Source organism: Panthera onca, chromosome B3 (genome assembly GCF_046562875.1).
Source record: "Panthera onca isolate mPanOnc1 chromosome B3, mPanOnc1 haplotype 2, whole genome shotgun sequence".
In the NCBI taxonomy this organism is placed as follows: Eukaryota; Metazoa; Chordata; class Mammalia; order Carnivora; family Felidae; genus Panthera; species Panthera onca.
The window spans coordinates 52,175,043-52,202,591 of record NC_138344.1 but is presented as its reverse complement, the minus strand read 5'-3'; the positions used below and the strand labels follow the sequence as shown (position 1 = coordinate 52,202,591).

Sequence of the window (27,549 nt, the reverse complement as noted above, 5' to 3'; positions counted from 1 at the left end):
TTGTTTCCCACTGCTCTTTTCTCTAAATTTTATGGTAACTGTTTATCTCAGGTATTTTGGGTGTCTTTCTCCAGAAGGCCACTAATGTATCTGCTTAACCTCGTGATTGTTCCATATAAAAGCTCATGACCCTTCTCTCAAAAATGCTTATTTTTTTACTTGGGAGGAAAAAGCTTTGGATAGAGGTCTCAAAGTTCTTTCGACCCCACCTTTCAGGTCCAAAATGGAAATAAGAGTACCCACCTTTCACGTTGTTCTGAGGACTAGAACTGGTAGGACCAGTTCAGCACTAGGCAAAGCACCCAGTGTCCAATGAGCCCTCCGATGCTGTACCTGCTCTGACAAGATCCAGGGCGAGGTGGTCAGTGGCGGTGCCATGCCGGTGGAGATGACAAAGCACAGAAGAGGCCTGAACACAGCTAGGCAGGACAGGAGGACATATGGGAAGATGTGATACCTGACCCGAACCTAAGCCCACCTCTGGGCCCAACCAGGAGGATGAGGTGGGGCAGAGCAGCTGAAATGCACAAAAACCTAAGACCCAGAGCAAACAGTTACCAAAACAAGTTTCTTCCTTGGGAAAAATGGATCTTCTAAAGTCACAGGCTTGCTTTTGAACATTTTTTATTCACAACTAGGATTATGCAAAAGCAACTCGATTTATCATTTCAATCAAAACAAGTCATTTAATCATTGCTTTAAAACTGTTGATGGGGCACCTGGGTGGCTCAGTGAAGCCAGTCTGACCTCAGCTTGTTGTGATTTTGTGGTTCATGAGTTTGAGCTCCCCGTTAGGCTCTGTGCGGACAGCTTGGAGCCTGGAGCCTGCTTCCTGCTTCGGAGTCTGTGTCTCCCTCTCTCTCTGCCCCTCCCTTGCTCATGCTCTGTCTCTCCCAAAAATAAACCTTAAAAAATTTATTAAAAAACTGTGGAAAATAATATGCAGCTGACAATGTTGGGGTTAGGGGTGCCCAAACTCTGCACAGTCGAAAATCCAAATACAACTTTTGACCCCCAGAAACTTAACTACTAATAGCCTACTCTTTACCAGAAGCCTTATTGATAACAATACATATCTTGCATGTTTAATGTATTATATACTATGCTCATAATAAAGTAAGCTAAAGAAAATGCTATTAAGAAAGCTACAAGGAAGAGAAAATACATTATATCAAAAAACCGTGTGTAAATGGACCAGCGCAGTTCAGATCTGTGTTCAAGGGTCAACTGTACACAATGAGCACACACTTCATACTTGAGTCATGTTCTTCCTCTTTAACCTCTGCTCTTCTTTTTCTGGAGGGCTCACCTCCTAAACAGATAGGAGATAAGATGTAAAATTCAGTATCAAACATTTCCAGAAATTTTGTCCAAAGTAGTTCTCAGGTATCGTCAACAAAATACTAGCAAACTGGATTCAGCAAACTGAATCCAACAATACATTTAAAAAATAGGGACACCTGGGTGGCTCGGTCGGTTAAGCATCTGACTTCAGCTCAGATCATGATCTCGCAGTCTGTGAGTTCGAGCCCACGTTGGGCTCTGTGCTGACAGCTCAGAGTCCAGAGCTTGCTTTGGATTCTGTGTCTCCCTTTCTCTCTGTCCTTCCCCAGCTCACATTCGGTCTCTCAAAAATAAACAAACATTGGAGCGCCTGGGTGGCTCAGTCGGTTAAATGCCTGACTTCAGCTCAGGTCCCCAAATCAGTCTCTGTGCTAATAGCTCAGAGCCTGGAGCCTGCTTCACATTCTGTGTCTCCCTCTCTCTCTGTTCCTCCCCTGCGCGCACTCTGTCTCTCTCTCTCTCAAAAATAAAGATTAAAATAAATATTTTTAAAAATTTTAATAAAAATAAAAAATAAAATCATTCACTAAACCATGACCAAGTGGGATTTATTCCTGGGTTGCAAGGGTGGTATGCTGCAGTATTTGCAATTTAATATAGCACATCAATAAGAAAAGGATAAGAATCATATGATCATTTCAATAGATGCAGAAAAAGCATCTGACAAAGTACAACATCCATATTCATGGTAAAAGCCTTCAGTAAAATGGGTTTAGAGGAAACATACCTCAACATAATAAAGGCCATCTATGAAAAACCTACAGCTAACATCATCCTTAATGGGGAAAAACTGAGCGCCTTTCCTCTAAGGTCAGGAAGAAGACAAAGATGTCCACTCTCACCACTTTTATTTAACACAGTACTCTAAGTCCTAGCCATAGTAATTAGACAACATAAATAAAAGGCAACCAAATCAGGAAAAGGTGAATGTTTCACTATTTGCAGATGACACAAAATTGTATATAGAAAACCCAAGGGACGTCTGGGTGGCTTTGTCATTTGATCGTCCAACTTCGGCTCAGGTCATGATCTCACAGATTGTGAGTCTGAGCCCCGCAACGGGCTCACTGCTGTCAGCGGAGAGCCCGCTTTGGATCCTCTGTCCCCCTCTTTTGCTGCCCCTCCCCAATTTACACTCTCTCTCAAAACTAAATAAACATTACAAAACCTGAAAGACTCCACCAAAAAATTACTAGAACTGATACGTGAGTTCAGCAATGTCACAGGATACAAAATTAATGTACAGAAATCTGTTGCGTTTCTAAACAGCAATAATGAAGCAGGAGAAAGATTAAAACAACCCCATTTACAATTGTACTCAAAATAATGGGATACCTAAGAATAAACCTGACCAAAGAGGTGAATGACCTGTACTCTAAAAACTATAAAACACAGATGAAAGAGAACACAAAGGGAAAGACATTTCATGCTCATATACTGGAAGAAGAAATACTGTTAAAATGTCTATACCACCCAAAGCAATCTAAATCTTTAATGCAATCTCTATCAAAATACCAACAGCATTTTTCACAGAACCAGAACAATCGTAAAAGTGTATGGAGCCACAAAGGACCCAGAAGCCAAAGCAATCTTGAAAAAGAAAAACAAATCTGGAGGTATCATAATTCCAGACTTCAAGTTATATAGCTGTAGTAATCAAAACAGTATGTACTGGCACAAAAATAGACACACAGATCAAAAGAACAGAATAGAAAACCCAGAGATAAACCCCTAAGTATACGGTCACTTAATCTTCAACAAGGCAGGAAAAAATACCCAGTGGAAAAAAGTCTCTTCAAAAAATGGTGTTGGGAAAACTGAATAGCCACATGCAAAAGAATGAAATTGGACCACCTTCTCACACCATACACAAAAGTGAATTCAAAACGGATTAAAGACCTAAATATGAGACCTGAAACCATAAAAATCCTGGAAGACAGCACAGGCAGTAATTTCTCTGACATCCACCACAGCAACTTTTTTCTAGATAGGTCCTCTGAGGCCAGAGAAACAACAGTAAAAATAAACTATTGGGACTACATCAAAATAAAAAAAGCTGCACAATGAAGGAAACAACAAAACAAAAAGGCAAACTACAGAATGGGAGATGATATTTGCAAATAACACATCTGATAAAGAGTATCCAAAATATATAAAGAATTTATAAAATTCAATACCAAAAAACCCAAAAAATCCAATTAAAAATGGGCAGAGGACATGAACAGACTTTTCTCCAAAGGAGACCTACAGATGGCCAACAGACATGAAAAGATACTCATCATCATTAATCATCAGGGAAATGCAAATCAAAAGGACTATGAGATATCACCTCATACCTGTAGAATGACTAAAATCAGAAACATAAAAAACAAGTTCTGGCAAGGATGTGGACAAAAAGGAACCCTCTTGCACTGTGAATGGGATTGCAAACTGGTGCAGCCACTGTGGAAAACAATACAGAGGTTCCTCAAAAAGTTAAGAACAGAATTACCCTATGATCCAGCAATTGCACTACTGGGTATTTACCCAAAGAATACAAAAACAGTAATTCAAAGGGATACATGCACCCTGATGTTTATAGCAGTATTACATACAATAGCCAAGATAGGGAAGCAGCCCCCCAAGTGTCCATCACTAGAAGAATGGATAAAGAATATGTGGTATATACAATGGAATATTATTCAGCATAAAAATGAATGAAATCTTGCCATTTGCAATGTCATGGACAGAGCTAGAGAGTATAATGCTAAGTGAAACAAATCAGAGAGAGATAAACACCATATTTCACTCATGTAAAACTTAAGAAACAAACGAACAAAGAGGGGGGGGAAAAGAAACCAAGAAACAGATTCTTAACTCTAGAGAACAAACTGAGGGGAGGTGGGAGGTAGGTGATGGGGATTAAGGAGGGCACTCACTGTGATGAGCACTGGGTGTCACACGAAGTGTCGAATCACTATATTGTACATCTGAAACTAACGTAACACTATGTTAACTAACTGGAATTAAAATAAAAATTTCCCAAAAAAGTAGTCTTGAGCTGATGAGGGAGCCAGTCCTTCATATTAGAAGGTGACCGCCCAGCAGCGACCCATCTCCACAGACACTGTCTCAGCTGGTCAGGCCATACGAACCCCGGGCTGCCCCCGGGCAGTGGTCAGGGCAGGAGGGACACTCCCTCCTCACTCTGTACTGACATTCCAATCATACTACTTAAAATATGTTTTCCTGCTTCCTCAACATTTCACTTTCCCTATCTAAAAGTATTTTAAAGCCTATGGATTTTTAAAAATGACTGCTTGCATTTTATGTGCTTTCTCAGTATGCTTTTAAAGTTTTAAATCTATTTTTTACATGAAAAACAAATGCTTCCCTTGGACAGGTGACCAGCGCTTAACTGACATGCTCAACATTTGTGTTACTGAAATGTTTACTCCCACCTGTGATTCCAGACCCGGAGTGAAGCATGTTAAGTGTTCAGAAAACAGTGAATTAATTAATATGGCATATGGGCAGGGGCACCTGGCTGGCTCAGTCGGTTAAGCATCCGACTTCAGCTCAGGTCATGATCTCGCAGTTCATGAGTTTAAGGCCCACACTGGACTTTGTGCTGACAGCTCAGAGCCTGGAGCCTGCTTCAGATTCTGTGTCTCCCTCGCTTTCTGCCCCTCCCCCACTCACGTTCTGTCTCTCCTTCAAAAATAAACATTAAAAAAAAATTTTTTTTAATATGGCATATGGGCAATAATTCCCATTTTGCCCTTATATATTTACTTGGTAAATATGATTCCCTTGTATATTTAAGACTGAAAATTTATTTGTACTTATAAGTAGAAACGGAAATAATTAAAGGGAAAATATTTTAATAACATGGAAATGGAATAATCCTCAACTACTCATACACCCAAACAATAAGAACGCCCAGTTACCACGATGAACATGATGGACGTCTTGCTCTACCACACAGAGCTATCGGTCCCTCTCCCATTGAGTGTGGTGGTGACTCAGGGCCCCACACATTTCCTCACAGGCCTTTCTATCTACCTAGAACGCCTGCCTGGTCGGTGTATACACAAGCTAACACTTTCTTCACCACCAGTGAGGGATCTTCTTCTCTGAGCAGTCTTCCGACATGCACCTGATCACAGGGGTCAGACCCTCCTGTGGGTCACTCCTGGTCCTGTCACTATATTAATCTCCCAGAGTCTCAGTGAAGTATACAAACATCTGTCTGTGCCCCAGGGCTGTGAGCAAATTTTTAGTCCAGGAGTTGGCTCCTGGGTTCAGGACAAACCCCCTTAGAATTGAACAAATTTGGTTCTATCTCATCACTGGTGACCTTCCTTGCTCTCAGTAATCTTTGAGCCTTTTCTTCTTCTGATCCCCATCACTGTCTGAAAAATAGATTCTAGCTCATTCCTCTGAAAGCAAAAGAACTCGAACTCCAGACGTGGGAATGAACTTCAAAGATGAAGACCTGTTTATTCCTGAGCTTTTCTTCTGAATATTGTTGCTTCCCACTTACATTTTCCCTTGAAGAGCCAACATTTTTAAAGTTTTGATGAGAAAAAGTGTATATAACTTGCAGACATGCTGAAATGACAGATATGAGAGGTTTTTTTCTCAGATTCATCACTTTTAAACACCCAAAAGGTTTTATGATCACATCAAAAAACTACAACGTTTAAATAAAGGGTCAATTATACGAGCAGCAAACTCTTTATTACACATTTTCCCTCCATAAGAACAAGAATTATTTAATTGATTTTTTTATTTTGGGGGTGCCTTACCTTCCCAGCTAAGCTTTTCTGTGGTAAAGTGACCCTAACAAACACAAAATAAAAACAAAAGGCCTTTGTACCGTTTTCCTAAGTAAGTAACAGCAGGAGAGAGAGTAAAAGGCCATCAGTCTCTGTGGCCCTCAGATGAGGAAATGTTACCTCCATGCCCAGCTTACCTCAAAGGTCCCCTTGGTTATGGTTTTTCACAGCTTTGATGCCTTCCTCTTCCTCATGGACACTATTGGGGTCCTGGTAGGGGACACCCAGCCCCTGCTGGTTCTGCCCCTCCCACAGATGGACTGTCTGCTGAGTAGAAGCCCTCAAACGTTCCTTTTTCTGTAAAGAAGCAAATCAACCATTTAACTTAAAAATATGAACTACCTCTGTGCTCACTTGAACCTACATTTACTACAATTCTTGTCTTTAGAATATAGTTGTCTCCATTCCACACCTGTTACCACACACAGCGATCACTCTCTTTAGTTCTAAGGCGTGAAGATAACACAAGGTGAAGAGGCCAAGGGCTCTCTCGCACCAGCGGCCGATCAGAACTGGCACAGGCACGGCCCTGGGAGCTGCAGCGTCCCCTTGTGCTGCCCGTCAGTCAGAGTCTGGAGAGCAGCAACCAGCCTGAAGAACCTCATCCTTGCCCAGTGGACGCCTGAGGGCGGCCGTTTCTGTTAATCCCTGAGACAGACAACCCAACTTGCTCAGGCTCCATCAAAGTACAACGGTGCTCAGATATTCCTGTCAGGGCCCCTCACCCCAGAGAGCTCCCCGTCGCTCCTGATGACAGGATGGGGAGGTGCTGGCAGGGGAGGGTCCCTGAGCCCCAAAGTAGAACTTTCACACCCTTCACACCCTTCTCTGCCTGGCGATCCACACACTGGTGTTCACAAGACAGAGCCTAGTTGAGTGAGTCAGGAATGTCCTTTTGACCTTCCCAGCACTTCATATCTCACAAAGTTTTATGATACCTGTCATAAAACCTGTCAGATTTCTCCCTGAAATCTCATGAACCGGAGAGAGAACACCTGAGTGTCTGATTTGCTACATCTCACCAGAAGCCACTGATATTACTAGGGTTAACCACACACTTAGGTTTAAGTTGGCTCCCTGATAACTATAAGAAATAAAATGGTTGTGGCAATACAAAATTGTGAATTAATATTCTGGAGAGTAAGCCTGTAATACCCCCAAAAAAAATCCCAGCATAGAGCTTAGCAAACGTACCTTAATCATTTCAGTGCGCTGGCACTCAGGATCACAACCAGCCATTGGTAAGATTCTAATCTTCTGCGTCCTTGAGCATCTATTAGCAAGCAGCAGGGTCATCTTTCTATGTGTGACACTGTCTGTAGAGTGAGGTCTGCTGGGAGATGGACAAGAATGCCCCACTGTTGACTAAGAACATCACAGGTGATCAAACCGAGAGCACAAACAGCTGTGACGATGACCCCTTCCCCTTTAGCAGATGAAGGACACTGGGCCTCGGATCCTGGCACTCTGAGGCTTCCTCCTTCTCTTGTTCCTTCCTCTGTCCCTTCTCCGGGGGGGATGCTGAGGGGCTGAAGCACCAAGTGGAGAAAAAAGGAGAGCAGGCGGCAGGGTCAAGGGCTTTTACAAAGAAATCCCTGATGACAAGCAGAAAGAGAAGGGATGTGAAATCTCAGGTCTGTGAGGGTGGTGCAGAGGCCACAAGTCCTGACTCAAGAACTAAAAGTCTCTTTATCTGAAATACAATTAGAAGGAAGGGCAAGGCAAGGAGGCCTCACGATAGCCCAGAGGACAGGAACAGCTGGTGCAGAAAACATTCCTGGCTCAAGGGAGGCAGATTGGTGGTGCATCAGAAAGAAAGAATGATCCTTAGGAGAGTCTCTGAGGTTGTCGAGAGATGGGACATAAAGAGTGTGGAACACGGGGCACAACGGGGAAAAAAGCACGCTGCAGAATTGTTTGTCTTTTACACCACTGGAGAAAAGCTCATTAAGAGGTTGGATCCGAACAACGTTTATTATGCCAGGTCTCCACACTGCATGCCATCTAATGTATCATTTGACTTAACTGACACACCATTCTGTGAAGTAGATATTATCTCCAATTTACAGATAAGGACACTAAAAATTAGTGAGATTGAGACTCTTCTTCAAGCTTGCACAGAAGTCAGACACTGTTAATGTCTAAACCTCAGTGCTGTTAATCTTTAAAACAGAGCAACAGATTTGAGTATAATTTACATATCATAAAAGTCACTCATTTTAATACACAAGTAAATAACTTTTTAGAAAGTTAATACACAAGTAAATAAACAAGTAAATACACAAGTAAATAAACTTTTTAGAAAAAAATTGTCAATGTTTATTTTTGAGAGAGCAAGCGCGCGCGCAAGAGAGAAAGAGAGAGAGAGAGAGACAGCGCGAGCGAGCAGGGGAGGGGCAGAGAGAGAGGGGGAGACAGAATTTGAAGCAGGCTCCAGCCTCTAAGCTGAGCCCAATGGGGGATGGGGCGGGGCGCTGGAAGCCATGAACCCCGAACCCCGAGATCATGACCTGAGCCGAAGTCGGTGCTTAACCAACTGAGGCACCCAAGCACCGCGTAAACGACTTTTTAAATTACAACTGGTGTAACCATTACAACAATCTGATTTTAGGACATTTCCGTGACCCCAAGAAAGAAACCCTGGGCGCACTGTTCATCTGTTAAGTGCCCCACTTCAAGGAGAGCTGCAAGACGGACAACAGCGCTGTAACCTTCAGAGGCAAGATGCGCGAAGGAGCGAAGGAGGAAAAGCGCCCAACAAGGCAGCCGCAGCACAGGGGTGCAGCGCCTATCCTCTTGGGGTCAGGCCGCAGCCTGTCCAGCCCCTCCCCCGCCTCTGCCGCATGCACACGCCAATGACACGCTCACTATCGGCCCGCCTCCCAGCTGTGTTCCTCTCACGGGAAAGGGCACTGACCCGCGGAGCTGCGTAGACCAGTCCTCTAAGCCTCCTACCGGGTGCACTGACCAAGGTGAATTCATTTACTGGTCTCCCGGCTTACATACTGGTCTCGTGGTGATTTCGATAGCATGAACTGGCTCCCTGAGAAACAGCAACTTGTAGCAAAAGTGAAAAAACAGCATGGGAACCGAGCACGTCCCGTGGTGAGCTGCACCCCGAAATTATGTCAGGGCTGAGTCAGGCCTTCTGCACGGCCTCTTGGCCTGGCTGCTCTTTAACAGCCAGTACCAACACGTCAGTATGAAGGTTACCTGAAGGTGAGCTTGGCTTTGAAGACGGCTTGTCCCTGTAGACCTGTGTCTTCTCGAACGAACAGGTGGTTGTAATTGCCCTGCAGGGGGGCCTTGTAGACATCAAACACTTCATTGCCCAGATGCAGGGAAAGGCTGGAAAGGAGACACCGGTCAGTGCTGGGGTGGACATGTAACGAATCCTACAATTCCCATTCTCCCCTATAGGCTTTACTTAAAATGCTGTGCAACTGTGCACTGAACTCGTGAGAAAAACAGAGATGCCGTAAATAACTCATGCCCTTTTATTTTTTTTTAATTTTTTTTAATGTTTTTATTTATTTTTGAGACAGAGAGAGTCAGAGCATGAGCAGGGGAGGGGTAGAGAGAGAGGGAGACACAGAATCTGAAGCAGGCTCCAGGCTCTGCACTGTCAGCACAGAGCCCAACGCGAGGCTTGAACTCACGGACTATGAGATCATGACCTGAGCCAAAGCCGGATGCGTAACCGACTGAGCCACCCAGGCGCCCCAACTTATGCCCTTTTAAAGCAAAAGGTGGTAAAACTCCTTCTCCTTCCCATTTGAGACATAATAGTTTTGTCACTTTCCCAATCTCTACCATTTCATTAGTGAAACAGAAACATTTTTTCCAAAATACCAATTTATACTGTCCAGTAGCACCTGGCGCATGGGAACGAGCATTGGGCGCTCACTCGGATAAGGCAGATACCATGAATCTGATCACATCTTGGTCCCATTTCTAAAGTGTCCTCCCAAAGGCCTAGATTTTGTTAATTCTTTAGTGACAGAGGACCCCAAAGTAAGGTCCCACATGGAGAACTCCACGCCTCCCAGGCCTCCCTCCGGGTCTGTCAATGCTCTTCAGGCGTTATGGGCTCACCTTCCATCTGACCACTTGACTATCCGAGTATTGCTTTCTTTAATTTCATTTCCTTCCTCATCCCGGCGTTTCCTCCATCTTATAGTATTTTCCACCTGGTTCAAAATACAAGGGCATTACAAAACGAGTGTAACTAAACTGCATGTTCTTCATTTCCTCAAGTGACTTATAATCATGTGCCAAGAATTCATATGTAGTGATAAAAGAAGCTTCCAAAATAGCTGATGAAGAAACACTGAAACACTCCTACTACGAATACCTAGAGATATTGGTTAAACTAACCATTTTGTTTAAATCTTTCCTAAGCTTGGGGCTCCCAGGTGGCTCAGTTGGTTAAGAGTCAGACTTCAGCTCAGGTCATGGTCTTGTGGTTTGTGGGTTCAAGCCCCATGTTGGGCTCTGTGCATTCAAGCTCAGAGCCTGGAGTCGGCTTCAGATTCTGTGTCTCCCTCTCTCTCTGCCCTCCCCTGCTTGTGCTCTCTCTCTCAAAAATAAAAATAAAAATAAAAAAATTTGTTAATCTTTCCTAAGCTCTAGTTTATAACAGTGGAGGTAAAAGCCAAGGACAATGCAGGATGGAGGTATTACCAGACACACCAAAAGTTCAAAGAAAGGATGAGGCTTTGGGTCTACATGAGATGGGCAGTTAACATAGAGATCTCTGCCTACTGTTAAGTCCACTTGAAGGGCTATGAACCCAGTGAAGGGAGGACTAGTAAGCCTGGCCTAGTAAGACAAGGAAGCTCTAGGCATTATGTTAAAAAAAAAAAAAAGTAAATAAAAGAATATACACTTAAGATACTCTTAACAATTAAAACAATTAAGACTTGTGCTTTGCCCTGTTTGTTTTTTGTTTTTTTGGGTTTTTTTAGTTCAAATTTGTCCTACCCATATAGTAGGGAACCCCAAATCATGAAGGTAGTGTAAAAATTGGTTCTGCCTCCGGCAATAGCTCGTGACGCCCTGTGTGAGCAGTAGAGTGTACAGCCATCCCAGGCCTTCTCAAGAGGAAACATCTCAAGACAAGGCATCTCTTTGTACATAGTCTGAATTTCCAGAAAGAGCCTGAGAGATTTCTATTGTGGGAAGTCTACTGTAACATGTAGAGGCAGTTCCATATACCTATGTTTATACGAAATGAAGTAACTAGGGGCGCCTAGGTGGCTCAGTCAGTTGAGCATCCAGCTTCAGCTCAGGTCATGATCTCACAGCTCGTGAGTTCGAGCCCCGCATCGGGCTCTGTGCTGACAGCTCAGAGCCTGGAGCCTGCTTCAGATTCTGTGCTTCCCCCTCTCTCTCTGCCCCAACCCACTTGCATTCTGTCTCTGTCTGTCTCAAAAATAAATAAACATTTTTAAAAAATGAACTAACAATTTTCAAGAATTTTTATCCTTACTTCCATTGAAAAATTACAACTGCAAAAAAAAAAAAAAAAGGTTAGAAAAGTGACAATTACAGGGACTATGAGGCTATGTAACTTCCCCCCTAAAAACATTCTGAAGAGACATTTCAGACCTTGGTCTGAACAGTTGTTTGTTGACTGAAGAGTAAACATAAAACATCATTTCATAATCTCAAGTCTCAAATCATTATCTCTGTTTTATGAAAAACTTAAAAAAAAAAAAAGGGAACAAGTACAGAATGGTACCTTCAATTTTAACATGGTTCTATCTTCCTCATCAAGCACTTTCACACCTTCAAATTCATCTTCATAATACTGAGGATCAAAAGGTCTAAAAATGGTTTTTTAATCTCAGGTTAGCCATATCTAGTAATGAATATTGTTAATGCTGTAAAATAATAATAATCTTTACAACATGCCCCAAGGTGTTTTTAAAAAGTCACAGTAGACAAGTCACTTCATGTAAAACTTCAAGCAAGTATGCAAATTAGTGTACTTTCTTGAAATTTGATTTTAACACATCTGAAATAAAATCCAAATGTGACTAATAATTCGAAGTCTTATTTGAAGAATTACATTTTCTGAAATATAAATAACATATGGTCCATCTTTCACCATTTTTAAAGGAAAGTATCATGTTTAATTGCATAAGAGCTTACACTCACGAGGCTTCATGAAAAATACCCAATACTATGTTGTTGTCCAAGATCATGGTCTTTTCTAGTCACAGTGGCTTTCGCACTGAACATTTATGATTTCTCTAGCAAACTTTCTCAACCTCATTTTTCAGCTTTACGCTAGTGAAAAACACCTGCATCATCCTTTCAGATGAGGAATGTCTAATCTTTATGATTAGCCAACTCATAAGAAAAAACACTTATATTCCACTTATTTTTATTTAATATCTTGAAAAAAAAACTTTAATCAGTCCTCTTACTTGGATTCTATGCTGAGAAATCTGGGTAGTTTAACAAAGTACAATTCATTCCCCAAATCAGAGTTGACATTGGGGATTTCTATTTCTATTCTGCCTTCAGAAATCGGCTCTTCCTCCTGTTGGTCCTGAGGCACTCCATGTTCTTCCTAAGAGAAGAATCAGAATGTGATAGCTTGAAGTGAAATCAGAAATGCTCTAGCTGAGGGCACCTGGATGGCTCAGTTGGTTAAGCATCCAATTTCAGCTCAGGTCATGATCTCATGGTGTGTGAGTTCAAGCCCCGTGTTGGGTTCTGTGCTGACAGCTCAGAGCCTGAAGCCTGCTTTGGATTCTGTCTCCCTCTCTCTCTGCCCCTCCCCCTCTTGTGCGTGTGCACATGTGCGTGCATGCTCTCTCTCTCTCTGTCTCTCTCAAAAATAAATGTTAAAAGAATTTTATTAAAAAAATAGAAATGCTCCGGCTCTCCCATACTAGGCAGATGCAGGTGTGACAGGAAGTAAATTCAGGCACCACTTTAGGAATAAAGTAGTCAGTAACCCCTCCAGTCTCTCCCTAAAATTTCATCCTCTCCGCCAACAATACCACCATGGGAAACAAGACCTGTAAGCCTGCATTACCAGAAAAAAATACTTATTTTGTTGGCATATCTAGTTTGCATAAGACATTAAACAAAAGAACTGTGAAACTGTACAACCCCTCAGTACTAAGTAACTATTAAAATCAGAGAAGAGGGCACCTGGGTGGCTTATAAGCATCTGACTTTGGCTCAAGTCATGATCTCACGGTTTGTGAGTTCAAGTCCCACTGCAGGTGAGTTCGTGCCCTGCTTCTCTCTTCCTCTCTCTGCCCCTCATGGAATTCTCTCTCTCCTTCTCTCTCTCAAAAAGAAAGAAAGAAAGAAAGAAAGAAAGAAAGAAAGAAAGAAAGAAAGAAAGAAAGAAAGAAAGAAAGAAAGAAAATCAGAGAAGTCAAATAGCACATGCTTTTTGGCACAGGTTTGGGTTCAGAAAAACTTAAGCCAAAGGTTTTCAAATTATGAGTTTTCAGAGTTTAGCCCCTAAAGTTTAGCATCAACCTCTTCTGAGCAGTTCCTTCGGTGCCTTCTAATATCCACAAATTCCCAACACAGCTGAGAAAGTCACCCATTTATCAGATGTTTCAGACTGCTACTCAATTATCAATGTCCTCTCCCCATAGGAGTCAGACCCATCAGGCTTTGAAGCTTGTTTAACTTTGAACACTGGGACCTGTTGAGGTTACTGAGTGTACTTACATGAGGCTGCCCTGGAATGGATTGTTCATTGTCCCCATCGCTGTCTGAAGAAATGTCACCTATGTCTCCAAACAGATCCATGGTCCTACTATAACTTTCAGTGTTGGGAGAAAATGTACAGCATTAATTTCTCTGACTGAAGTTTTTCACACGCTCTTACCCCATCACTTTGACGTTTTCCCAAGATTCATAAACCAAATCTCCTCTCCACTCAACCAACCTCAGACTGGTTCCCTGAGCCTAGCCCTCAGGAGCCCGTCAAGTGTCTCTGGATAGGGAAGGTGGCCAAGTTGGTTGGTGGAAGGCAAAGCTGCTATGACAGCCAGCTTTCAAGATACTTTCTGGTGGTTCCTGCCTCTGGTATTCCTGCCCTTGCATAGTCTCCTCCAACACGTACCATGGCTGGTCTATCCGATCGATAGAATACAACCTCACTTCCAAGGCTAGGGCACGACATTGTGGCTTTTCTGCCTTGCTCTTTCTCTCCTGCTCTAGGTCACCCACTCTAGAGGAAGCCAGCTGCCATGAGGACACTCAAGCTGCTACGGAGAGGCTCACGTGGCAACAAACTGAGGCCTCCTGCCAACAGCACAAGAGTGAACCATGTTGGAAACAGATCCTTCAGTTCCAGGCAAGCCTTTAGATAGTGTGTTCTCGGCCAATGTCTTGATTGCAACCTCATCACAGACCCTGAGCCACAACGACCCTGCTAAACCAATCATGACCCTCAGAAATGGTGAAATATTAAATGTTTATTATTTTAATCTGGCCTTCTCAGGGGATAGAATTGGAGAAGGTGAGGCATGGTATGCAGGTAACACAAGGTATGTCTAATCCAACACTCATCTCCCTAAGCCTTTGGATTCCCTCCACATAATACCAGGGAAGCTTTATTGCAAGTAGGTCACCAGTGAGTTTGTTTTAGTTAACCAACCAGCTACAGAGCCGTGTCTCACTATGTGCTATATGCGCTAACGCATCAAATCCAGAGTACCTAAGTGTACCCAAACCAGTTTGGCCCATGCTAGTGTTATAGTCTGTCCTTCATCTCACATTCTTAGAATATACTTCCACACATATTCCCTAGGCTTCTCCCTGTATCAGCAAAATCTTGCCGTTCTTTTGGGAAGCTAGTTCTTCCTCATTTGGGAGTTCGTGCTTTCTTCGTCAGAGTCTGAGGAGGTCGTAGCGCTGGGTCTGCTGGTAACAAGTGGGTCAGACAGCATGCAAAGGGTGAGCCTTGAGGAGAATACAAACTGCCCCAGGTGACATTATTACAACATTTTCAAGCAAGGAAAGATCAGTTTCTTCAGACCTAGGGAAGCAAACTTCTCAAAAGCAAGGGAGTTCTCAGAGTGACGAGGAAATCGAGCTTTTCAGCTTCATCTAAACAGACACCCCGCTCCTAGTTTCTTTCTCTATCCAATGTCCTTTCACATGAGAGATATCAAGAAGCTGTGGATTCAATTAATGTTTTAATTCTGCAATTGCACAATTAAATGTTGTCTAACATCCTGCTACCTCGGCTTTCTGATTATGAGATAGAAGATTCTTTCAGGGCTGTAATGAACTCACTGGTTCTCTGACCATGACCTGAGCTGAATATTTAAAGACCTAAGCTTGTAATTTTCTTCTGTAAGTCCTCCAGAGCACTCAGAAGCATCCATGCCACACCACAGCCCAAATAATCATCACTACTGCCTAACAAAGTGTAGCAGCCATTAAAGCCCTCAAACATAGGAGATTATCTGATTCATCATGCCACCACATCATGGATTACCAGCAATCCCATTGCCTGTCGGTGAGAAGCTCAGACCTGCATTTAAACCCAAACTAACCTACCAATCGCTTCTTTGAGGATTTGTTTCCTGGACTACCCAGTCAGGTCCAAGTGGGGCAAGAGAAAACACACCAGTTATCTATACAGAATTTTTTAAAAATTGTACTGGGGCGCCTGGGTGGTTCAGTCGGTTGAGCGTCCAACTTCAGCTCAGGTCATGATCTCACAGTTCATGAGTTCGGGCCCCGCATCGGGCTCTGTGCTAACAGCTCAGAGCTGGAGACTGCTTCAGATTGTGTGCCCTCATCTCTCTCTGCCTCTCCCCTGCTTGTTGTCTTCCTCAAAAATAAACATTAAAAAAATTTTTTTAAATTGTACTTAGGTTAGCACTTTTGGAAATGAGGGAACAAAGAGAAGAGGTGAAATTATTAAACTTAAAAACTTACAGTATGGAGCTGAAACTCATACCTGAGGAAGAAAAGTGTCCAGCTGGCACTAATGCCTCTGGGAGGGGCAGGTACAATAAAGCTGGCTCTCCAAGTGTTGGTAAAGCTGCAAATTGGACAGAGCTGCTGTGGGAAGGAACTGCTTCTGCTGAGACTGAAGTGTTTGTGGGCCTCTTAGGAAAGCTGCAACTTGACAGGAAGCCTCTAGAAAATTCCATAAACAAACAGGAAGGAGCAATCTCTTATTTGTTATCCAGTCTTCCAGTCTCCCTCCAGCGCCCCCTAACAGGGGGCAACTGGCAAAGATGAAATGTGATTACAGAAACTTGGTCCCAGCATCACTAAGCTTGCAAGATAAGAGCATAATAACGGACCCACATGCCTACTAGTTTAAAAAAAAAAAAAAAAAAAGTAGGGGCGCCTGAGTGGCTCAGTCCATTGAGTGCCTGACACTTGGTTTTGGCTCAGGTTGTGATCTTTCGGTTCATGCAATTAAGCCCCATGTTGGGCTCTGTGCTGACGGCTTGGATCCTGCCTGGGATTCTCTTCCCCTCTTTCTGCCCCTCCCCTGCTCACTTGTTCTCCCAAATAAGTACCTTAAAAAAAAACCCAGGCATACAAGTTTCAACTTGATAAGACAAGAAACAGCACGAGACTGAAGGTTTTGGTGTTAGGAAAGTGGCACAATGGTGATTTAGGACCTTCTCTTTCAATGTCACTTTTCTATGGTCCGATTTCGGGATAAGCCTCCCACAGCCACCACGCCCAGATTGTACCAACAGCACGAGAAGTAGGGTGGAATCCATTCATAAGTGAAAGATCAGTGTATGTAGAAGAACACCACAGAAAAGACATATGTGCGTGCTAAATTTAAAACATACCTGCAAATTCCTTGCCATTCCATCGACTCAAATTTCCCTCTGATTAGTGACTCACTTGTAATGAACAGAATGTGTTGGACTTCAATGTGACTTTCCATTCTAGCCACAAAACCTAAAAAAGGTAATACAGCTTGTCCCTGGTTCCCTCTCTTGGGTGCTTGTCTTTGGATCCCAAGCATCATGCTGTGACAAACGAGGGCCAGGACAGGGATGCAACAAGTGACACATTCACCGTGGGTGAAAAAAGGGTGCCAGAATCTCAGTCATCAAGTTAAACTGCAGCACAATGTTTTTAAAACTCCATGTGAAAAACCCATGAAAATATTAAAATTTTAAGTAAAGCGAGGATCCATCCAGCTCTGTACTTGTGCAACTCGTTTCACTTGCCTTACCTTAATTCCAGTCATCAGATGCTGTTTACAAAAATGACATCTTGTTCATCATGGATTTTGCCTTAGTTCCAATTTTTTTAAATGTTGTATCACGATATTATTTATTTTGATTACTATAGTGGGCTGAACAGGGATTCCCCCCGCCCAATCCCCACAAAGTTCATATCTACCCAGAACTTCCCAATGTGAGTTTATGTGGCAATAGGGTCTTTGCAGATATAGTTAGTTAAGACGAAGTTCACTGACTTGGGGTTGGTCCTAAACCCACTGACTGGTATCCTTATAAGGAGAGGAAGACCTGGACACATACAGAGACACAGAACAAACACAAGGGGAAATGTGCCATGTGAAGACCAAGGAAAGACTGGAGTTACACTGCCAAATGCCAGGGACTGCCAGGAGCCCCCAGAAGCTGGGACAAAGGAAGGAAGATTCTTCCCTAGAGCCTTTAGATGAAGGCTGGCCCTGTCAATATTTTGACTTAGGATTTCTAGGCTTCAGAACTGTAAAAGAACACATTTTTGCAGTTTTAAGCTACCCAGTTTGTGGTACTGTGTTAGAGAAGCCCGCAAACTCGAACAATCACAGAGGCTCTTTCCGTGCCTTTAAAACTCTGCACCCCATAAGCATGCCTCACTTGCCTCACCTGGCCCTGAACAGGACGCTTCTTCATGAGGGGGTGGAGAAGAAAAGAGCAGCAGGAGTTCACTGAAACCTCAGGCCTCATGTGAAGCTTATACAAAAATCAACTCACTTTCAGAAAAGTAGATTTCCTGAGCAGAGACTGGCTTTAAAAATTTTTTTTTATTACAATTAAAATTACACAAAAGCAAATCAATTCATTTCAATCAAAATAACTCATGTTTACATCATATTTAATAAACTGTACAAAAAATACATAAAATGTTTTCACATTTTTCCTCAATCATCATCTTCTTCCTCTTCATCACTGATCACGTACTTCTTATGCTTTTTATTTGCTTTATCATCATCTTCTGCTTTTCTCTTTCCAGAAGGTTCCCCTTCCTACACAAAGAAAATTTTTAAAAATCTAGTAGTCAATAGAGAATATTTACAAGGTTTGTCAAAAGTAGCTCTGAACTGAATGATCCTCTGAAAACACAAAACAGAACAATTTTTAGAATAAGAACACTCACCAGATGCATAAAGCCAGTGGTGAAGGTCATGGCCAGTTTTCAAATCTACTAAGTACTAGAAGCATTCAAAAATGACAACTAACCGGCATTAATTACAAAGTAACTATAAAATAACCCAACTTCAGGGCTGTAAGGAAGAGCTAAGCAATTATCACCAATCCCTTGGAAGGAAGGCCTTGTACATGGAGAAGGGCATGCAGAAAACTGGAAACTAGGTTTGCCCTGGAAAGGATCAAGGCTCTCCCAAAGAAGTCTGCCTGTATAGCCACTTGTCCTGTTGTATATTTTTACAATGATCTGGTGATTAAACTTTTCTCTGCTTCCTCAGCAGTTCACCTCTTCATTACCTAAAATTCAGTATTTTAATGACCATCAATTTTGTAAACTAATGATTTGTTTTGCATATACTAAAAACTCACATCATAAAGGTTTTTTAAAAATATTTGAATTAAAAGCTTATTACACAAGTTTGCATTACTTAAAATCATGTACAATGCTGGGACACCTGGGTGGCTCAGTAGGTTAAGTGTTCGACTCTGGATTTCGGCTCAGGTCAGGATCTCACGGTTTGTGGGATCGAGCCTTGCGTTGGGCTCTGTGCCAACAGTGAAAAACCTGCTTGGGATTCTCTCTCTCCCTCTCTCTCTGTCCCTCCCTCGAGTGCACTCTCTCTCCCTCTTTCTGCCCCTATCCTGCTTGCATGTGCTCTCTCAAAATAAATAAACTTAAAAAAAGTAAATTAAAAAAAAAAATTTAAAAATCACATATGATGTTCTAATAGAAACAATTCACGAAGTTATCTAAAAACAATTTTTACAGATAGAGTTCAAATATATCAATAGCTAAATTATCCAGAATATGACACTCCAGAATTGCTTAACTAGCTTCCTCAAAGATGAAACAGAGTGAATATTCTGAGGCTGAGGTTGCGAAAGGCCAGTGAATGGTAAACACGTGGGACTCTGCCACACTGAACCGAGCTACAGAAAACCGCTGCGCCATGTATACACGCAACAAATGACAAAACTACTCTTGTCACACTGAAACGAGGTTTGCTGCCACAGCTGTAAGTGCAAGTCCATACAGACACAACAGGCTGCCCATGGTTTTGAAGGAGCTGTCTTCGAACAATTTATCTTTAAGACTAATTACGATTACTAAGTGTTTTTAAGGCTTATTTTTTTCACACTAATAAACCAGCTCTCAGAGTTTAACCAAAAACATACCTAAGAATATACATAAATAAGAGTATCTTACAGACTTCAACTGTATTACTAAGCTGTAATCAAGGAAGTATGGTACTGGCACAAGAACAGACACTCAGATCAATGGAACAGAATAGAGAACCCAGAAATGGACCCACAAACATAGGGCCAACTCATCTTTGACAAAATAGGAAAGACTATTCAACGGAATAAAGACAGTCTCTTCAGCAAGTGGTGCTGGGAAAACTGGACAGTGACATGCAGAAGAATGAACCTGGACCACTTTCTTACACCATACACAAAAATAAACTCAAAATGGATGAAAGTCCTAAATGTAAGATAGGAAGCCATCAAAATCCTTGAGGAGGAAAGCAGGCAAAACCTCTTTGACCTTGGCCACAGCAACTTCTTACTCAACACGTCTTCAGACGCAAGAGAAACAAAAGCAAAAGTGAACTATTGAGACTTCATCAAAATAAAAAGCTTCTGCACAGCAAAGGAAACACTCAGCAAAACAAAAAGGCAACCGACAGAATGGGAGAAGATATTCGCAAACGACCTATCAGATAAAGGGTTAATATCCAAAATCAATAAAGAACTTATCAAACTCAACACCCAAAAAACAAATAACCCAGTGAAGAAATGGGCAAAAGACATGAATAGATACTTCTCCAAGGAAGACATCCAGATGGCCAACCGACACGCACACACAAAAATGCTCAATATCACTCATCATCCAGGAAATATAAATCAAAACCACAACGAGATACCACCTCACACCTGTCTGAACGGCTAACATTAACAACTCAGGCAACAACAGATGTTGGCGAGGATGCAGAGAAAGAGGATCTCTTTTGCATTGTTGATGGGAATGCAAGCTGGTGCAGCCACTCTGGAAAACAGTATGGAGGTTCCTCAAAAAATTAAAAATAGAACTACTCTATGACCCAACAACTGCACTACTAGGTATTTATCAAAGGGACACAGGTGTGCTGTTTCGAAGAGAAACATGCACCCCAATGTTTATAGCAACACTATCAACAATAGCCAAAGTATGGAAAGAGCCCAAATGTCCATAGATCGATGAATGGATAAAGAAGATGTGGTGTGTGTGTGTGTGTGTGTGTGTGTGTGTATACACATACATACACACACACACACACACACACAATGGAGTATTACCCGGCAATCCAAAAGAATGAAATCTTGCCATTTGCAACTATGTGGATGGAACTAGAGGGTATTATGCTAAGTGAAATTAGTCAGAGAAAGACAAGTATCATATGACTTCACTCATATGAGGACTTTAAGATACAAAACAGATAAACATAAAGGAAGGGAAGCAAAAATAATATAAAAACAGGGAGGGGGACAAAAACATAAGAGACTCTTAAATATGGAGAACAAACAGAGGGTTACTGGGAGGGGGGGATGGGCTAAATGGGTAAGAGGCATTAAGGAATCTACTCCTGAAATCATTGTTGCACTATATGCTAACTTGGATGTAAATTAAAAAAATAAATTAAATTAAAATTAAAAAAAAAAAAAGTGTCTGAAAGTATGAGACCAACACCAAGAATGTCAAAGGCTTCTGGGAAAATATACTCCTAATCCCAATCACAGGAAATCCTACAAAAGAGAGGCAGCTGGGGCTATGCTGTTCCAAGTCACCTAGGGTCCCATAGACAGAGGGCAAGGGCCTCTAACAGGAAAGGCAGGGATGCCAATGTGGAGAATGAAGGTTCCATGAGAGAAGCAGGGAGAGGAACCAGACCACTGGGTACCATACTCTAATCCTTCTCAGCAGGTCACCTGCTCCATCTGAAGAGAAGGCTAAGAACAGGCTGTGATCCTTTCTCTTCCACTGTCTTTGTGTTTCTTTCCACTTGGGTTTGTCCCTTTTCCACAGGTTCTCCTCTTACCCATTTTTCTACCTTTCAAGTTATTTAGGTTTTCTCAAGTTGTAACCACTTCCAAAAATAAGGGAGGGGAAAAAGCTATTTTTCTCTTTTTTTGTAACTCTGACCCTGTTGGGGAAGGAAACTAATGTTTCCTATTCAAATACTACATGTCACTGTGCTATCCACTTTCGTATGTTATGGTCTTGCAACAACCGTGCAAGCAGCAAATATAAATCCCATTGCAGAGATGAGGGAACAAATGCAGAAACATGCGATGACTTGTTCAAGGCCGTGGAAGTGGCCAAGATTCTATAGTCCAGTTCATTCCAATCCAGACTCATGCCCTCTCCCCCATATCCTCTGCTGATAATGGCAGTTCCCTGCGAACTTAGAATCTGCAGATCCCCCTGCATTTCAAAGACACACCCAGGCTCATGGCATCGGGATGGGGTTTGGTGCGCAAACAGGGAGAGGGACCTAGAGCACGTGTGAGCCTTACTCCTCTCCCTGACTGTAATCCACAGCCAGAACTTGAGCTGGGGTAGTGAGGACAAAGTGGCCAGGGGATGGGAGGTCCAGGCAGAGGAAATAATTTGTTGTCACAAAAGGGGAAGGGAGGGATATAGGAAGACACCTAACAGAGAGTATGTGGACGAGGTAGAGGGCAGTTCCTATAACAGCCAGCCAGGAGGCATTCACAAGAGGCATTTTTAAGTCAGGCAGTTACAGGTTTTTCCAGCCTAAAAGAAGGCTATTTCATGGATCACATTTAATAATCTCATTTCTGAGAATACTAGAAATAAACAGAAGTTCCATGGCAATTCTCAATTTTCGTTCACAGTTTCTGCTTGCGAGGAAATAAAACAGCATCTGCTTAGATGAGGATTCCCGTTTGCCAACAATGCAACACACTGGAAAAGCATCATTAAGATCCTCTATCTAGAGGTGCCTGGGTAGCTCAGTCAGTTAAGCATCCAACTTCGGCTCAGGTCATGATCTCACAGGTCATGAGTTCGAGCCCTGCATCAGGCTATGTGCTGACAGCTAGGAGTCTGGAGCCTGCTTCGGATTCTGTGTCTCCCTCTCTCTCTGCCCCTCCCCCACCTTGTGCTGTCTCTCAAGAATAAACAAACATTAAAAAAGTAATAACATAAAAAAATAAAAGAAAAACCTGGCATTCTCAATTTTCACAAGGTTATATGTAATTGAATTCTTTGAAGAATGAACAGGATTTTGGAGGAAAAAAAATAACCTAGACCCAAGTAGTATGAGAAAGCTGCTTTCACAGAATGATCCCATCACATAATATCTGTCATTATTAAAAAATAAATGGAAAAATTAATTAACTGATTCTAAGAAAATTCATAACATGAAGTCAGAATTAGTACTTTCAGGTAATCTAAAAAGACCTAGTTCCAAGAGTATAGGTTAAAGTGATCCCAGGTAGCTGATACTCAATGCACCTGGAAGAGGCAAATCTAAATCATCTTTGTAGGAACCCATCAATCTAGGACCCAAAATTCCCATCGAGCTGAGCTAAGTAAATCAATCATTTAATCACAGAATACGTGAGAGAAGTCAGTCATCAAGAAATAGAGCCAGAAAATAGGCAATAAAATTACATACAAAAGATTTCAGACACTGGAATTATCAGACATAAAAGACTACATACAGCTTTAAAACATTTTAAGACATAAAAAGGAGAAATTGGAAATACGAGTTGGGGAAGGAGTTTTTACAACAGTCAATTTGAGAAAGACACTAAACTTCTACAGATGAAAACTAAAACAACTAAATTAAAACCTCAGTGACAGAGATTAACAACTTGAGATGTAGTGAACTAGAAGGCAGCTCTGAAGAGATGCCCCAGAGTGCAGAGACGAAGACACGGGAAACATGAAAGATGGTTTGAGGGTTGTGGAGGACACAGGAGTAACATGCATTTAATTTAATTTAAATGCATTTAATTTAATTTAAACAATGCATTTAATCAGGGCTTCAGAAAGAAAGGACAGCAAGAAAAGTACAGAAGAATTGATGACTGAGAAATTTTCAGTACTGATGATGAATTCACATTCAGAACAAATCCCAATCAGAAAAATAAAAGGAGGGGCCCCTGGGTGGTCCAGTCAATTCAGCATCCAACTCTCAATTTTGGCTCAGGTCATGATCTCACAGTTAGTGAAGTTGAACCAGCAGTTGGGTCCATGCTGTCAACAGAGCCTGCTTGGGATTCTCTCTCTCTCTGCCTCTGCCCTTCTCTCTCTCTCTCAAAATAAATACACTTAAAAAAAAAAAAAAAGGAAAAAGAAAAAGTAAAAACCAAATAGATACCTCAGTACAATTCAAAAACACCAATGATAAAGATCTAAAAAGGCTCAGCTAAAAGAAGTCCTGGGGATGGAATGTACAGCATGGTGACTCTACTTAACAATGCAGTATTATATATTTGAGAGTTGCTAAAAGCACAGACCTTAAAAGTTCTCATCACAAGAACAAAAATTTGTTAACTATGTGTGGTAATGAATGTTAACTAAACTTACTGTGGTGAACATTTTGCAATACATACGTATACTGATTGAATCACTATATTGTACAATACCTAAAACTAATGTTATATGTCACTTATATCTCAAAAAAAGACTTAAAATTTTCAGCACCTGTACTCTTACAATTTGAAAAGGTTACTGCTAAAAGTATGAATTAAGAGGGGCGCCTGGGTGGCTCAGTCGGTTAAGCCTCCGACTTCAGCTCAGGTCACGATCTCACGGTCCGTGAGTTTGAGCCCCGCATTGGGCTCTGGGCTGATGGCTCAGAGCCTGGAGCCTGCTTCCGATTCTGTGTCTCCCTCTCTCTCTGCCCCTCCCCCGTTCATGCTCTGTCTCTCTCTGTCTCAAAAATAAATAAACGTTAAAAAAAAAATTAAAAAAAAAAAGTATGAATTAAGATATTTTAAAATTACTTTGGAATAATTATTATTTCAATAGAAATTTAATTTATTGAACTATTCAATACTATTCAAATAGTACTTCATCTAAAGAAAAAGAAAAGAGGTTTTCCTGCCATAAGAACTGTTTCCATTAATTAAAAAAAATGTATAGCCAACTAATCTTTGACAAAGCAAAAGAGAATACCCAATGGAATAAAGACAGTCTCTTCAGCGTGTGGTGCTGAGAAAACTGGACAGCGACATGCAGAAAAATAAACCTAAACCACTTTCTTTTTTTTTTTTTTAATTTTTAAAAATATTTATTTTTGACAGAGAGAGAGAGAGAGAGAGACAGAGCATGAGCAGGGGAGGGAGAGAGATGGAGACACAGAATCTGAAGCAGGCTCCAGGCTCCGAGCTGTCAGCACAGAGCCCAATGTGGGGCTTCAACTCACAGGCCGCGAGATCATGACCTGAGCTGAAATTGGATGCTCAACTGACTGAGCCACCCAGGCGCCCCTACCTAAACTACCTTCTTACACCATACACAAAAGTAAACTCAAAATGGGTGAAAGACCTAAATGTAGGACAGGAAGCCATCAAAATCCTTGAGAAGAAAACAGGCAAAAACCTCTTTGACCTTGGCCACAGCAACTTCTTACTCAACACGTCTTCAGACGCAAGAGAAACAAAAGCAAAAGTGAACTATTGAGACCTCATCAAAACAAAAAGCTTCTGCACAGCAAAGGAAACACTCAGCAAAACAAAAAGGTAACTGACAGAATGGGAGAAGATATTCGCAAATGACATATCAGATAAAGGGTTAATATCCAAAATTGATAAAGAACTTGTCAAACTCAACACCCAAAGCACAAATAATCCAGTGAAGAAACGGGCAAAAGACATGAATAGACACTTCTTCAAAGATGATAGCCAGATGGCCAACCAACACATGAAAAAATGCTCAACATCACTCATCATCAGGGAAATACAAACCAAAACCACAATGAGATACCACCTCACACCTGTCTGAATGGCTAACATTAACAACTCAGGCAACAACAGATGTTGGCGAGGATGCAGAGAAAGAAGATCTCTTTTGCACTGCTGGTGGGAATGCAAACTGGTGCAGCCACTCTGGAAAACAGTATGGAGGTTCCTCAAAAAATTAAAAATAGAACTACTCTATGACCCAACAACTGCACTACTAAGTATTTATCCAAGGAATACAGGTGTGCTGTTTCGAAGGGACACATGCACCCCCATGTTTATAGCAGCACTATCAACAATAGCCAAAGTATGGAAAGAGCCCAAATGCCCATCGATGGATGAATGGATAAAGAAGATGTGGTATATATATACAATGGAGTATTACTCGGCAATCACGAAGAATGAAATCTTGCTATCTGCAGCTACATGGATGGAACTAGAAGATATTATGCTAAGTGAAATTAGAGAAAAACAAATATCATATGACTTCACTCATGAGGACTTTAAGATACAAAACAGATGAACATAAGGAAAGGGAAGCAAAAATAATATAAAAACAGGGAAGGGACAAAACATGAGACTCTTAAATATGGAGAACAAACAGAGGGTTACTGGAGGGGTTGTGGGAGGGGGGATGGGCTAAATGGGTAAGAGGAATTAAGGAATCTACTCCTGAAATCATTGTTGCAGTATATGCTAACTAACTTGGATGTAAATTAAAAAATTAAAATTTTTAAAAATGTATTGAAAATAGACAAAAGAAAGAAGAGATAAATAAACCTTCTGATCTACCCACACTGAATGATATCTAGTTTCTAGTCAAGCCTTGCCATCTCAGGGCCCCGCACACTTTCTCACAGGCCTTTTCATCCACCTAAAATGCCCGCCTGGCTGATGTGCCCCACAAGCTAACACTTTCTTCAACATCAGCGAGGGGTCTTCCTCTCTGAGCAACCTTCCAACACGCACCTGATCACAGGGCTCAGACCCTCTGGGTCACTCCTGGTCCTGTCACTACATTTATTTCTCAGTGAAGTGTACAGACACATCTGTCTGTGTTTCTGGGCTGTGAGTTCTTCTTCATTCCAGTAGTGGACTCAAGCATACAGGGTAACGCCCTACAATTGAACAAATTTGGTTTTACCTCATCACTGGTCAGTTTTTTTGCTTTGAGTAATCTTTGAGCCTTGTCTTCTTCTGATCCCTCATCACTGTCTGATGAATAGATTCTGGCTCGTTCCTCTGAAAGCAAAGGAATGATTTGTGAGTGATTTTCAGACAGTGATTTGTTCATTTCTGAATTCTTCTGATGAATATCTTTCATTCCTTCTGTATATTTTTGCAAGAAACAAATCATTAAAATTTTTTGGATTTAAAAATAAATGTAAGATTTAATATGTTGAAATGAAGCACCTACCCTCTCATAATACAAGAATGGCCACTATTAAATATTAAAAAAGCTGTGTGTGGGGCGCCTGGGTGGCTCGGTCGGTTGAGCGTCTGACTTCGGCTTAGGTCATGATCTCACGGTCCGTGAGTTCAAGCCCCGCGTCGGGCTCTGTGCTGACTGCTCAGAGCCTGGAGCCTGTTTCAGATTCTGTGTCTCCCTCTCTCTCTGCCCCTCCCCTGTTCACGCTCTGTCTCTCTCTGTCTCAAAAATAAACGTTAAAAAAAAATTTTTAAAAAAAATAAAAAAATAAAAAAAATAAAAAAGCTGTGTGCAAGGTCACTAAAGACACAAACACTATTATTCTTCCAGAATAACCTATGGACGCCTGAGTCATTCTTTCCTGGGAGATAACTAAAAATTCCAAAATAAGCTTTGAAAATCAAATCAAGGGATGGACTCCCGGTCCTGAGAAGACCATTTGTTGCCAGATGGCCGTTTCAAAGGGAGATGGAGAGGAGTAACAGTCTGTGCTAATGCCCCAGCCCAGGTGAACCTCAGGATGGAATCAAGAACAGCTGACTTTAGACCAACCCCCTTGTCTGAGAAC

The 27,549-nt window shown here is 41.8% G+C and overlaps 2 protein-coding genes across 6 annotated transcripts in view; both read right to left on the bottom strand.

Moving 5' to 3' along the window:
• Window positions 1–909: 909 nt before the first annotated feature.
• LOC132669110 (RNA polymerase-associated protein LEO1-like) lies at window positions 910–12,786 on the bottom strand. The gene is made up of 7 exons (XM_060618516.3): window positions 12,599–12,786; window positions 11,908–11,992; window positions 10,260–10,354; window positions 9,378–9,512; window positions 7,359–7,494; window positions 6,302–6,461; window positions 910–1,312 (listed from the first exon to the last, which is right to left on the bottom strand). The coding sequence occupies exons 2-6, from the start codon at window positions 11,920–11,922 to the stop codon at window positions 6,303–6,305; spliced, it is 540 nt and encodes a 179-aa protein (XP_060474499.3). The 5' UTR covers window positions 11,923–11,992; window positions 12,599–12,786; the 3' UTR covers window positions 910–1,312; window position 6,302.
• A 5,442-nt stretch (window positions 12,787–18,228) lies between these two features.
• Window positions 18,229–27,549, bottom strand: part of LEO1 (LEO1 component of Paf1/RNA polymerase II complex) — a 76,861-nt gene continuing 67,540 nt past the window's right edge. For all 5 annotated transcript variants that reach the window (XM_078448621.2, XM_060618511.3, XM_078448622.2 and 2 more), the window contains 2 exons: window positions 26,697–26,794; window positions 18,229–18,396 (listed from right to left, as the gene is read on the bottom strand). In XM_078448621.2, coding sequence (XP_078304747.2) covers window positions 18,292–18,396; window positions 26,697–26,794 — 203 coding nt within the window. In that variant the 3' untranslated portion in view covers window positions 18,229–18,291. The remainder of the gene's footprint in view (window positions 18,397–26,696; window positions 26,795–27,549) is intronic.